Source organism: Lipophrys pholis, assembly GCF_963383615.2.
Source record: "Lipophrys pholis genome assembly, chromosome: 21".
NCBI lineage: Eukaryota > Metazoa > Chordata > Actinopteri > Blenniiformes > Blenniidae > Lipophrys > Lipophrys pholis.
In genome coordinates this window covers 17582154-17596737 of record NC_137649.1, presented here as the reverse complement: position 1 = coordinate 17596737, position 14584 = coordinate 17582154, and the positions used below count along the sequence as shown (strand labels likewise).

Here is a 14584-nt window from a genome sequence, read left to right as displayed (position 1 = left end):
TGTCCTATCCTGTCCCCCCTTCCCTTCTGCTGCTGCTGCTCCAGCCCAATGCCAAGAAAGAATTGGGCCAGAGGTGACGAGAAAAGAGGAACAGCAAGTCTGAGGAGTAAGAGTTGCTAAAGGAAGATGGATGGAGGGTTATGTGAGAAAGAGAGACAGATGGGGGGCCAGAGAACAGGTCGAATCAACGATCGAACCAAGCACCAGCCCCTCACTGTATAATGATACATTACACTGTGCAATCAATAAGTCAATGAGCAACACTTGTTCAGCACTGCTGATGATGGAAATATTAGCCTGACAGTGGTTTGCTGCTTCTGCACGTATCGGCAAAATGTGACTTAAACTTAATTTCCCCTTGCAGTGACAGCATCAGCACAGCTAACAGCCAGATGCCAGAGGGAGGTTTTGCCCTGTGCTAACTGGCACAAAACCAGAGAGACGAGCTGCCTTTTAAATCTCTATGAAGTTGTATAGATGCTATTCCAAAAATCCGTCCATATCAAGGGAAGATTATCTGCACTCTGGAGCTCTGGAAGGAGGCCAAATCCAAAAACACACATTCCCATAAACCCAGAATGTTTTCTGGGTGACTAAAATTGAGTGATGAACTGCACCAATGTATGTTGAGTGTGTGTGTGTGTGTGTGTGTGTGTGTGTGTGTGTGTGTGTGTGTGTGTGTGTGTGTGTGTGTGTGTGTGTGTGTGTGTGTGTGTGTGTGTGTGTGTGTGTGTGTTGTGTGTGTGTGTGTGTGTGTCTTTCTCTAAATAGAGCATGTTTGCAGATGTATCAGTCTCCACTCACGCAGGCAACAGGACTGGTTTCCTAAGCGAGTAAGAGACAGACAGTCTGATGAGGACCCAGAGTTTTTCAGGGGGAACCTCACCACACCACAGCAGCCCACTGTGAACTCTATCATTAAGATAGAATCCCGCGAGTTACTCTTGGCCAGCCACAACTTGAGGCACACTGCAGATGAAAGCTTGCAGGATGAGGACAGAGTGAACAAGATCTCACTTGGCTGCCATAGTTAAAGATCTGATCACAAAGGAATAATGTGGCTAATGTCTCCCCCTTCAGTCTGCTGTGGAAGTTTTAGGAAGGTCTTTTTATTTCCCCTTCTTGTGGATACATTAATAGCAATAATTTGGACGGGGAAATCGCCATCTCTGTACACACTTGGCTGGATGTTTTGTTTTTCTTTGCTAGCGAAAGAAATTCCGCAGACGGTCAGCGGTGCCAGTTCAATGCAGATTGAGAGGGGCAGAGTCAGAAAGTGATGTGGTGAGGCTGGCCGTCTGTGTTGTTTTATGCCTGTCTATCGGAGGGCTGGGGAGGCTTCCTGCCATTTTGCTGGAGAGCAAAGTTTCTTTGAAGAGGCAGGAAGGCAGAACTGCATTTCCCACAGTCTAATGTGAGCTACCAGGGCTCGGGCTCATTTGCCCTGGTCTCTCATAGACCGTTAGACACACTGGCACACACAAGCATTCAAATATACCACAAAAACTTGAGTACAGACACGTAAATACCAAACTCTTTACCGTGTCCCTGGTTGCAGTGACAGACAATTGTCAGTTCACAATGAAGCTAGAAAACGAGACAGCGGAGTCGCTGCTATAGTGAGAAGCCTGTCATTTTGTGGACGGGTTCCTTCTAATTACTTTAAGTGAGACAGGGGCCACACCAACAGCGAGTAGAGTTATTTCTGAGTTACGCTGGAATGTTTCACACGTGATCCTGCGGCACGCAAGAGAACTATTTATTTTGAAGAAAAGGAATCTGTCTCCAATTTGAATATAAAGGTTCTCACCACCACCTGCAACTCATATGGATCGGATGAACAAATCCACAAGGCTAGAAAAAGCCTTATAATTGGTTGATACTTTGGTTCTGTCATGGCCTGATGTCAACGGCTGGGTGACTGCATGGAGACAGCTCTGTGCTGATACATGAGGCTGTGATTCAACACAAAACTCATACCAATCTGCAGTCATATATTAAAAAAAATGAAAAGAAATTTTGCTTTGGAAACAAAGCACAAACCAGGTTTGACATTTACATATTTTGTATTGTAATTCATTTAAAATTTGGGATTTTGAAGCTTGCATATGAACAAAGAAGTATATTTTTGATCATGAAAGTGGGAATTGGGAAGATTATCGATACATCTGATCCCAGAAAATCCTACAACCAATTATGTTTGCACAACTGCCCTGCAGCAGCAGCAAAACTGTATTTACAAACGTATTGAATTGCAAAACACTCACTGTCGGTAACATGCTCAGCAGTTGTGTAACAGTTTAAATGTAATCCGTCACATCAGAAATGGCAACATCCAGCATGGATTCTGCTCTCTCCGTGATGACCACAGATGTCGGATGTTACGGAAGTGCAGCAACTTGTTATTAATGTTTACATCTGAATGTAGGTTGGTTAATTATTATTTTTTTGAATGAAAAACATCTTTCCTTCTGGGAAATTCCTCCTTCACATTAAAAAAGGCCAGAAATGTTACAGCCTCAATTGTTTTTTCCTCCTCTGGGCCAGAATCCTAATAAGTCGTCTGATTAGATTCTTCCATCGATATCAGTGGGCAGCCATACTCACGCCATGGTGCTCAAAACAAACAGTTATTCAGCTTTGCCATTTGTTCTTAAGGTGTGGGGCTGGGAGCGCGGAGGAGAGTGAGGGTGGGAAACTTCAGCTGAGCTACTGTACATATCTGAGCCTTGATGTGGCAACAATGTGTTCAGTGGAGGACGGGTGCCGGAGTGTTGGGTCACTTCCTTCCTACTGAGGCTGAGAAAGAAGTGGCAGACCAGACGGAGTGAGCGGCCGTGGCCAGATAGTGACTTCACAGCGGCACTCACGTTACTGTCCGTTAGGCAGAGAGACGGAGGTGAAGCTTGTCCTCCGTCTGGGCGTGAGGAAAGGCAACGGCTCAGAGCGTGGGAGAGTGTGAGCGGGGAGGTGAGAAACACCTCAGGGCCCGTGTGAGCGCGGCACAGAGCCCTGAATGGGCTCGACTGTACACAAACAACACACATACACACACTCACTCGCACACAGACGGACCATCTATTAGTGTTACCTAACTCAGCACTTGAACAATGACCAGTAGCTAAACTTCCTCGCTTTGTCTGCCTCCATATAACTTCACAAGAGCTTTCAAACTGTTCTCACACAGACACACAAATACTTGTTTTGTTTCTCACTTTTAAACACAAACACTCTCACAAGCACATGTATACACAAATGGGTGCAAGTAAAAAAAAAAAAAAGAAGAAAAAAATCTAGCATTGTCACACATCAAATTAAGTGTCTTGTTGAAAAGGAAGTAGTAGCAATTTAAATGATTGCAAATGTATACCCAGGTCATTCTAAGGAAAATCTGTACGTACTTAAAATATTAAAGAATTATAGCATTGAGGGCTTATCAAGCAAGGGCACGTGCATTAATATCCTTTGCCAGGAACCTGATTAAGCAAGAAATCCCCGACTTGGACAGTTTATCAGAGGTGCAGACGGTCAAGCAGGTCAGTGAGAACGGACATGTTGTGTGTAGAAAGGTAGTGACCTCTGTCAGCTTGGAAATCCATCTGTCTTTTGAACCCTGGAAACTAAACACCCTCCACATCGCTACAGCTGGTCCTACCCTCAACAAACCCAAGCTTTTCTGGGCAACAAACTCACATAATCAAAGGAAACTGACAGTCAGTTTTTTTTTGTGAGTTACCTTCTACAGAAGTCCCCTCAATCTATTGCATTGTAGGGAGACAAGTCACTTGACAGGGAGACTGGTGAATCTCCTTGTGTTTTTTTTCTGGATTCAAATAAGGGCCTTCTTGCAATGAATAAAAAGTGCCATCTACTGCACAGCTGTGTCACTTCGGAGGCCTTCAGTAAATGCAAAACGTTATGAGGTAGCGTTTTGGTCCCTGATATTTACCCCTCAATGGAAAGACTCACACAGGAACATGCATCCCTCACCTGGTATCCTTATGAAGGACCATCCATGGCGAGGGTAGAGGGCCATCACGCCGCCAGGGCATTGAGGGTGAAAGGCATTGGCTCTCGTGTTCCAGTCTGAGGCGAGTTCAGGTGAACCGTACAGGAAACACTTTCTGAAAATCATGCCCCCTCCGCTGCGTGTCACCCGCCACTCGTACTCGGCACTGCGGTCGTCACAATAACGCTCCATGGGAACTGCCGTCACCTAGGAAACCAAATGATACTATTGTGATAGAATAACGGAATTTGAGAACATCATGAACATCACACCGACATGGGTAAACATTTGCTTTGCACGTGGCTTTCAAAGAAACAATTACAACCATTGATGGCTTTATAGTAGAACGATCTGTGCTGCAGATGGAAGTTCACGGCATGATTTGGCTGAATCAGCAGGTTCTGCATCTGTGTGTGTGTGTGTGTGTAGGAGGGGGAGGCAAGAGGATGCCTAACAACTGGTGAATAGCCGGTGCAAAGAGCCCTTTTTTAGAGGCTCTGTTTGTTTTAAGTGCAGCTGGAAGCTGGAAGGCACTGATGTCAACACCACACACAGTCTCACACACACTATTCATAGATAAGAGATTCTCTTTGTTGGAGGCCCACAAAGGCATCGTCCATAGTGCTTCCTTCTTCCACTTCCACGACCACCCAAACACTTAACTGTCTTACATGTCCCGGTGTCCAACACTGGCTGTCCATGCAAGCCCACTAAAGGCTTGCATGAGAGCAAGAGATTTGTCTTGCTGATGCACATACCCTGGGTGTGGCCGCAAGCAGGAACTTGGGTGGCAGCGTGGGCTGGCAGGCTCGAACTACGCTGGTGGCAGAGCTTCTGCTGTGGATTGTCATGTCTGTGTGTCCCACCATGCCTGGCCTGGAGGCTGTGAACACCAAGTTCTAAAAAAAAAAAGAAGGAAAGCCACACACATACACATTAACATAGCTATCTCGATCCACATACTGTGTAAACCGTAAGCGGTGAAATGCTTTAAAAAGCTCAAATTTTCATAAACACCATCACTGTCATTACAGCGATTCCTGAACACATTCTTACTTTGAACTGCTGCAACGCGGGGAAACAAAAGAAAACTAAAAACCCACAAAATTATAGCCGAAGCATCGCAAAAGCGCACAAATTGGAGCATGCAGAGGTTACCGGGTCCACTGCTCATGGGTTCATAAGCAGCAAATTGAACTTGTTGTATTTCTCAAATATTATCTAACATTTCAGCTAAATGCTAAAACTATTAGGTAAAATGTACGATTAATCCAGCTTATATGGAATTTTTATTGCATACGTCACTGGATGAACTGGTTGTCTTACCGTGTAATCATATATTTGGGCACAAGACATGGAGTAGAAACACAAATATGGGCATACACCCGATGGATGACTTCAATATAGCAGGGTAGAGGCTTTAGAGATGTGCTGTGCATGATTGTAGTTACACAATGCCACCTAATGGCAAGAGGAGCAAAATAACATGTCATGCCAAAACCGCCACAGAAAGTAGAAATTTATGTTGTTCCATAAAAAAACAACAGGATTCTTGGCAGCAGAAAGGAAACATATTAGCTTTTCAAAACAATGGCCAAGTATTTCACCAAGTGAAGCAACAAATAGTCTGGTGTAACCACTGTGGATACACCAAAGGATCAACATGTTGTGTGTGAGGAAAAACGAGTTGTCATTTCGGAGAGCATCCATAAATCAAAAATGGTTAGATTATTGTTTTCTTAACAAACATTGAAGAGGATGTCTGAGCGGGAACCAGAGTAACATTTGGGAAACAGGAATGAAGAAAATATTGATGGATGTACATATATAACAATGTTATAAATGCACCATATTTATCAGACACTCATTGTATACTATATTTATAACATGACTAACACCTGCCTATCTTATAATATGATATGGACAAATAAAAAGAGAGTCGAGCCGAAGCAGTAACCTGCAGCAATGTGGGTAAAATTCAGGTCATAGCGGGAGGTGTTCAGACTTCTGCTTGCCTCAATTCTTCAACAGGACCAGCAGGAAAGCTGAACGCAATACTGACCACTCTATCAAGCACAGAGCCAGAGTGAGATGAGCCAAGCAGAGAGAAGTGGCACTGTGTGCCAGCCCCACGCAGCTTCAAAAAGAAAAATGAGGAGTTGAAAGAAGCTTGCAAAGAACTGTGGGAGTCTGGAGATCGGCACTCGCTCCCCAGGTGTCAGAAAGTTTCTGTTTCTCGCTCATATCTGAACATGTTTCTTAGATTTTTCTGCTTGCTCCTTTAAGCCGCTCTGGGGGGGGGAACCGAACATCTGAGACATCTGCGTGACGAGGCCAAGAGAGGAGGAAGAGGATGGAATTACGCTGTCAGCATTCACTTCTGAGTGTTCTCTACCCAAAAAAGGTAGAACTGGTGGAAGGTGGAAATGTGACACTGATGCATATCATGGCTGAACTGTTTGCTTGCTGAAATCCTTGATCAATGTGTTTCTGACACTTTTTTAAAAGAAGACTTCTTACAGTCCTGCAGCTGTTCCCCAGTAAAGAATATGTAGGCTGGTATCTATATGTTTGAACTGGCTCACACAGACCTATCTTTTCCAAGTTAACAATTCCCATATTGCAAAATTTAAATTCTTTAAAAAAAAAGAAAAATGCAAAAACTGATGATGCATAACCTTGGAGCACTTAGCTACAGAATCCAACACTTATGAAACCATGGGGGTGTAGCTAAACACAACAAACTTCTCAGACTGCTGAGCTACCAGGATATTTTGATGGATCAAGTCTAATTCGCTACTTCTTCCCAGATCTTACAAATAACCTCGAGCAACACACTGGTGCCATGTACCAATCCACACTGACTCCCAACTCCTGTTACCAATATCCTCAGAGCCAGCTTCTGGTTAGGATTCAAGTCTGTGCTGGAAGAACAGCAGATACTCAAACTGTTTCCATTGGACAGCAGGACAGAGAGACGTGACATGTGTCAGTCAAACAGCCTGATAAATGGAAAGAGGATTTGAAATCATGCCGATACAAAACAACTGATGTGACTTGTACCAATCCACAAAAAATGTTTCACCACAAGCAGTCGATATAGATAGAGCAGTTCCTTTACTGCAAAGATCAGGTGAAACCATGTTTGGTTGCTATTTGATGTGCTATATGTGTAAAACCCTTACAGAAAACATTTTGATCACAGATAATAAATTAAACTTTTGGTTTTGTCAGAATGCTCTTTACATTTATAGCAAAAGAACTACATATAGTGATACACTTGGCATAACTCAAACCAGTGTTCATTATTGTTGCCATAGGCCTAACTTCAATAATAGATTTTTTGGACAATTATTTGACTCAGATGAAGAGATAACCAAAGAGTTATGACAGTGACCTAAAACAAAACGTGGGAACAAGTATTCTTCATTAAATAAACCCCTTTATAATCATAAATCTTAAATTAGTGTTTAGTATTTAGAAGAGCAAACTAGTTAGTTGTCAACATGGGCTCCTGAAACACACCCACAGAGGGAAGTCAGTGTTATTAGGTAGCAGAGCTGCAGAGGGATTAGGTTCCACGCCATATCCCAGTGGACGAGGAGGAAGCCTGGGGCAAAGAGCACGATGCGTGGCAAAACGCTGACTGAAGCTCTGGGGGAAGTTTCAGCATCGTCAGCAGCACATGCCTCTTTAATGGAGCTTCTTGTGTCCTGTCACACGTTACTTTCTACAGCAGATGGCTCCCATTGTGCATGGCGCGTGTGCGAGTTTCGAAACTCCTCTTACCTGCAGGACAGGACTGTTGCGAATGTTGGGGAAGGCAGTGGGTCTGTTTAGCCACAGAATCAAATCCCTGTGAGACAGGCAAGTCGTCCTGGGCTGGGACTTCCCGCTGTCCCCCTCATTTGCTCCGTCTCGAGCAACTTCTTGGCCTTCTTCTTGAAGGTCAAACACGCGCTGGTGGTGGAGCCGGTATGCAGCTTTCAAGGACAGAAAAAGTGCTAACCATCTGTGGGAGAGAATCACATAAGACAGAAAAGGAAGGGGGAAAAAAAACAGTTGTGAAATGTTTTTATAATAATTTAGTCATTTCCATTACTGCCACTTAAAAGATTGTCACTATTGAGCTTTTATTGACTTGCTATGTCACACAATAGACAACAGAATCTTCTATATCTTTTATATACTGGCTACACCTTAATCCCTAACCTTAACCTTAATCTTAATCAATTTCTTTCAACACGACAAATAGAGATTATGAAAACTTGATACTCACCTCACTAAGGTGCCTTGGAGCATCTGATTGGACATTTCAGCTGGTGACACATCAATGAAACGCAAAAAGGAAAAACAGCTGCCTTTGTCACCACCTGAAAATACACATAATTTAGTTTAGAATTAAAGCAACAATATAAAAATTATCAAAATGACTTGAAAAAAAAAAAAAGAAAAGAAACAGAAGTACTGGAAAACGCAGGATTTTATGACAAGTTTTATGCATTTGCGCTCACCTTTCCTGTGAAAAAGAGACTGCTGGATGTGATTTGGGGAAAAGGGAGACAGCAGCACTTGAAGCAATCTGGAGGAGGACGTGAGGAGAAAAACCAGGTTACACCGCACAGCGTGACAAGCAGCAGGGCAGACGAAATTTGGGATCATAATCCAGTCCCGGTCCAACCCACAAACTTTTTACGATTATGGCTGCAATTGAAGTAATTGCCTTTTTTCGAGTCCCAAATCAAGCAAAAAGTCCACAAGGACAAACAATTTGTCGGGAAAACGACGTTTCGTACCTGCCAATGTTTACATTGTAACTTTATAAAGAAACTCAACCTTACTCAAAACACTGTCAGAGGAAATTTTAATGGATCTGTTTCCTGAGGATTTGGTGTATATATATTAGTGGATATCGAGTGTTTCTGTGAAGGTTTCTGAAGTGACTTACTTGTTCTTGGCCTGGTTGTTTGCGTGGATGAGGCCCTGGCGGTAGAGGAACTTGGACATGATGTAGGGCTTGAGGGACATGTGGAAAGGAGAGCGCGTCTCCTGACGCTCAAACAAGTCAGGGTGGTTGCACACCTACACACGATCACACACACACACGCACACAGAAAGCTGGAATGAGTAAAACGTAAAAAGAATGAGCCAGCATTACCTCTAAATGTATATGCTGCATCTGCCAATTCAATGTTTAACACATTTAGATATGAGGAAACTGTTGTGTCTCTCATTCTATAGTTATTTCTATGAGCTCAACGTGTAATCTCGTCATGTTTTTTTTTCCAAATGTTTTTCTGCAACTGTGGTACGGTTGTTTGTTTTTTGGCTTTTTAAAATGATAAAATAACACATTCTCATCACGTCTGGCTGGAGAAAGACACAAGTGGAATTGATTATCTAGGTTATCTAATCAATAATGGGTTTTAATTCAAAGATTCTAATGTGGTAAAAATGTATTGCTTGTACCTTCCTGAACTGCATGACCAGGTTCATGAGGGAGGAGGTGGTGCTGTGGGCCTGTTGGGCTGTGCCCATGGACGACTGCAGCAGATCCTCGATGGAAATCTTGTTCCTCAGAGCCTGGTAGAGCAACCTTTGCCGAGACGTCAGCTGGCAGTAGGTCAGGATCTCAATCTGTACAAGACAGGAACGCAATTACATCCCTGCACCTTGTAGCACACATACACAAGCAAACCCTCCGGAAAGAGAGTTCTGTTCTCACCATTATCTGCTTTCTCATGGCTGAGTGAAGATAGGCGTGTGACAGACCCAAGGGCCTGTTTTCTGTGAGATTCTATTTGCTGTATGGTCCTCTGAGAACACACAGTGTTTTCTAATGGACTGAACCAAGCATTAATTTATGGTTGTAGATCTCACTCCCAGTTTGACAAAACATTGTTAAAATAAACATCAATATGTTTTTTTTTTTTTTAAATCAAGTATCTCGTTTCAACAAAAGCAGTGGACATGAACGACGACGAAACAGCGAGCGAACCTCGTCGGTGAGAGTTTGCTTCAGTACGCTGGCTGAACAAGAGAATCCAACGAGAGTGAAGAAGTAAAGGAAGTGGGCTGGCAGGGCTTAATGTGGGTGCAAAGGAAAGTGAAAAAGACAGATGTGGGGGAGCGGTGAACTCTGCCATTCCTCTGACTCTGTGTATGGAGACTCCCACAGTGGATGAGTGAGTATGTGTGCGGCGCCTGTGACAGCTGGAGACCCCGAGCCCAACATCTGTCGAGAGGATCTGCCAGCACAAGCATTGCTCAGAGACTTATTATGACACTTATTATGTCACTGAGGCATACGTTGGTGTGGATGGAGGAAGGATTAACCAGAAGAGGAGAAAAGTGTGAAGACCTAGAGAAGGGACTGGTACTGTTTGCAAAAACAAACCCCACAGACTTTACATATAGATGCTTTTATGGAGAATTGAAATTAGCCTTTGCGGCTCGTGCTTCCTTCTTCTTGGTGCAGCCACAGGAGATCCTCTTTCTCTAATCCCTTTTGTCTCCGGTCCTGTATCCTTCCTCACACCAATAGATGTCATGTCCTCCCTCACTGCATCCATGAGTCTCCAAAATTGGATTTCCACTTTTCTTTATGTGCCATCATTTTATATACGGATATTATATCTCCTATAAACATGATTAAACCATCTCAACCACGTTTCTTTCACTTTGTCACCAAACTTAATCCTGTACAAGCTGGTCGCACGCCATGTTACCTTGTCTGAGAGCTCGTTTTCCACGTCCTTCTTGATCCTGCGCAGCATAAAAGGCTTGAGGATCATGTGCAATCGAGACAGCTGATCTGAAAAACATAACCTGAATGTCATATTTAGCAACAAAAAGTATCACACAGATTCTTCTGTGCAAACAAACTGATCATTCTGATAATATGATTGAATAATAAGTCTATTTGGCTGCTTATCTTTACAGCAAGTCATAGCACTATAGACATTTTTAGATTTCTTTCGTCCTTTCTGTAGCATCAGGGGGGACATCATCATAAAGTTTATTTACATAGCACATGGCAGAAAGAGTGTTACAAAGTGTTGTACGATAAAAACATGAAACACAGCAGGAGACAAAAGAGGCGAGTCAATCACTGAATTATCTAATATGATCAAAACGGAGAAAACAATGAACAGGGAAGCTGAGAGGAGCTCGTTTTTGTTGTACTCACTCTCGTCAATGGCGGACTTGTTTTCGGCGTGGCTCTCGATGTCCTTGGAGAACCACTCGTTAAACTCGTCATGGGAATCAAACAATGTCGGCATGATGAAGTGCAGCAGGGCCCACAGCTGAAAGACAGTACAAAAAAAAAAAAAACATGCAGTAGTTACGTTTCTCGCACCGACTCACACGAGTGTGCGAATCCAAACACACGCACGCACTATTCACCTCTGCCATTGTGTTCTGGATCGGCGTCCCGGTTAGCAGCAGTCTGTTTCGGCACTGGAACTGGAGGAGTATTTTCCACCGAACACTGTGAACACACACAAACAAGAGGCTGTGGTCTCACATAGCGCACACGGACATTTATCATCTTCATGCACTTTTATTCCAAAATAATCACACCATCTACTTTCACTGGGAAAGGGATCACAGACTGCCTGAACATGTTGTTAAGATTGAACGTTTTCAGAACATTTTCTGAGTGGACTTGTGGATTTTGGCCGATCTCCAATAGGAGCCAAAAAGCGATACATAATTATGCGGCTCTATGGGATGATAACGATACTTTTCCTGAATTTTTGTTGATTTTAAAAAATGATTTAAAGACTCATGACACTATTCTGCTTATTTCTAACTAATCAATGACAAACTGCATCCACTTAACATTCCTGAAAGCTCTTCTCACAAGCATAAAGTGCGATATGCCGTTTCAAACTTCCAAAAAAACTTCCACTGAAGAGAAAAACATATTTGTTTTTATCCTCTCTTGGACACAATGGGGTTATAACTGTCTAGTCTGGATAACAGTCCAGAGTTTTGTTAGTAGTTTTTCCTGAATGGTTTACTTATCTGATGAAGACTATGTCGCTGAATTGTATATTCTCTAATTTTGTGACAAATATCACAGGCCTGAGGCATGAAAAAACATCTTAAAGATGTGGGAAAGTTTTGTCATGGAAACCAAAATGTTCATGCTTCACTGTACCTGGTGCTGCTCTTTAGTGCCTGGGCCTCATCCAGAACCATATACTGCCACTTGACTCTCTGGAAGTACTTCACATCTTGGACCACCAGCTGGTAGCTCGTGATCACCACATGGAAAGGTGCGTTTTGCGTGTACAAGGTTTTCTATGTACGGGACGGAAAAAGACTAGAGATTAGAATGTGTTGGTGCTTTATCGACACATATTGTGAATTCATCGCGTCCTCATCTTACCTGGCTCCAAAATTTCCGGATCACTTTGCGATCGTGTGGATTCCCCCAATATGGTAACACCTGTTGGCCATAACAGCAAAGTAAAAAAAAAAAAAGAAGAAATGTTTTGTCATTAAATGTCTTTTTTTTCTCCCCAAAAGCTGCATGGCGATACTGACCAATGCAAAAAAAACAAAACAAAGATGTTCTCAGAGGAAAGACTTCAGCATAACATCATGTCTGAATCACTTGTTGATGTGTAATGTAACGTGAAAAATGTACAAATCATTACATCGCTCAACACATGCTGGTTTTCTATTGTTTTCAGTCGGTCTTGCTTTGAGCGTTCAGGAAGCTTATCTTCAAATTGTGTAATGGGGTCTTTTCACACCTCATTAGCAAAATAAACTGGAATTGATTTATTTCCAAACTGGCTGAGAAAATGGGAATAGCTGAGTGCTGAGCACAACAAAGAAGTATGCAAGCTACATTGTCGGTATGTGTATGTGAACTGCAGCATGGCTGACATATTGATGGGCTTGATAAATGATTGCAGCCCCCAAACAGTCGGTCAAAGACCAGTTGAGGCATGCAAAAAGATTTTTAGATGTTTCAGGACTGAATGAAGCAGAAAGAAAAGCTCACTCATGGAAAATGAGACAATACGGCCCCCTAGTGGAGCTTTTATGGCATGGATCATTCTTCATTTCAGCGTGCGAGAAAAAGAACACCAGAAAAACCAACCAACCATGATATATAAATGTATTCGCAGCCAGCGGTCTAACCTTGAATTTAGGCACAAAGCGGGTGAACTCCTGGTGCCAGTTGTTGAGCGTGGATGCTGGAGAGATGATTAGAAACGGACCCCAGATGTTATCTCTCTGTGAGAAAACAAAACAGCAAACACTGTAATACTGCCGGATCACGAGGTGAGACGCATCCAACTACCAGGAATACCGCATGAATCTTCTTATCTGTAATATTTGACTGATAATCTTACATTCCCTCTGAATTGCACTTACCGGTAGTTATGAGACCAAGACGTTTTAATCATTTAGGGCAAGCGACAGAAATTAAATGGAGGGAAAAATTGTGTTTTATCCATATTTTAGTGTTCATGTTCATTTCTGCAGCCTGCAAATTTGAGCGGCAAAGAAACATTCAGTCTGCCTGCCTCTTTAAAGCTTCTGCAAATTATAAACAAGTGAAGAAATGTGTGGCTCATTTTGACTTATATCTTATATCATTGGGATGGTCAGGAACATGCATTAATCGGATGGGCAGTAGAGCTGAACAGAAGTTCCTGTTTCTTTCAGCTTCAATCATTTAAGGGCTTTGGCATTGCCAGAGAGGATGTGACAATTTATTCATGGGTGTAGAAGACATCCTCAGCTCGGGTGCTCTTTCCAAATGCATGTTCCTTGGAAATGTAGGGCAGTTTAAAAGAAAGATAAAAAAGCTTTTCCAACAATCTGAAATGTACTGCCAAGAAGCATTATGGAAACACAGAACTCACACACCAAACACAAATTCTCTTGCTTTCTGTGCTGTCTGATTAAAACATGCTTGACAGAGTTGTTGTGTTCACTCTCTTTATATTCTCTATGCTACTGGTAAGTCTCAAATTGGGCACTTTTTCAGTAAAAAAATAAGAATGCAGGTGCACATGGAAGCTGCCTGATGAATGTTGTCACAAATCCACAATAAGAGAAGGTGGTGGAATATTGTGCAGATGGTTAATGGAACATTTATAAGTCTATGATCTCTGTCACCTCTGCAAGATGAGCCAACAAGGCAATACTCTGAACAGTCTTCCCCAGTCCCATTTCGTCGGCCAGGATTCCATTGATTCCCTGCAAAAACAAAAAAAACAACACAAATTAGTCGATACTTACTATAATGAAGACACAACATTTGGTCAGAAGAGCCTCTGATCTCTGGGACAATGGATGGCAGCTACCTGCTCGTAGAGGTTGGCCAGCCAGTTCATGCCTTTGAGCTGGTAACCCTTGAGTTTCCCGTTGAAGATAGTCGGCTGAGGAATGTCTTCGCCTGCGTGTATGGAAGGATTCGAAAGACTGTAGCTTTCTCCAAACCCGGAACCGCAACCACCACTTGACAGCAGCCCAGCGGCTGTGTGGAGAGATGCACTGCGACTGTCCTTAGCCTCCTCATCAAACATTCGAGTCTACGACACG

At 42.9% G+C, this 14584-nt stretch overlaps 1 protein-coding gene across 2 annotated transcripts in view; it reads right to left on the bottom strand.

Moving 5' to 3' along the window:
• Positions 1–14584, bottom strand: part of ino80 (INO80 complex ATPase subunit) — a 33805-nt gene that overhangs the window by 14294 nt on the left and 4927 nt on the right. For both annotated transcript variants that reach the window (XM_080490416.1, XM_080490417.1), the window contains exons 13-27: positions 14347–14574; positions 14159–14239; positions 13172–13267; positions 12408–12467; positions 12177–12319; positions 11417–11501; positions 11199–11316; positions 10738–10823; positions 9479–9646; positions 8958–9091; positions 8524–8591; positions 8289–8382; positions 7799–8021; positions 4768–4908; positions 3991–4216 (exon numbers count right to left, since the gene is read on the bottom strand). In XM_080490416.1, the coding sequence (XP_080346542.1) occupies positions 3991–4216; positions 4768–4908; positions 7799–8021; positions 8289–8382; positions 8524–8591; positions 8958–9091; positions 9479–9646; positions 10738–10823; positions 11199–11316; positions 11417–11501; positions 12177–12319; positions 12408–12467; positions 13172–13267; positions 14159–14239; positions 14347–14574 (1951 nt within the window). The remainder of the gene's footprint in view (positions 1–3990; positions 4217–4767; positions 4909–7798; positions 8022–8288; positions 8383–8523; positions 8592–8957; positions 9092–9478; positions 9647–10737; positions 10824–11198; positions 11317–11416; positions 11502–12176; positions 12320–12407; positions 12468–13171; positions 13268–14158; positions 14240–14346; positions 14575–14584) is intronic.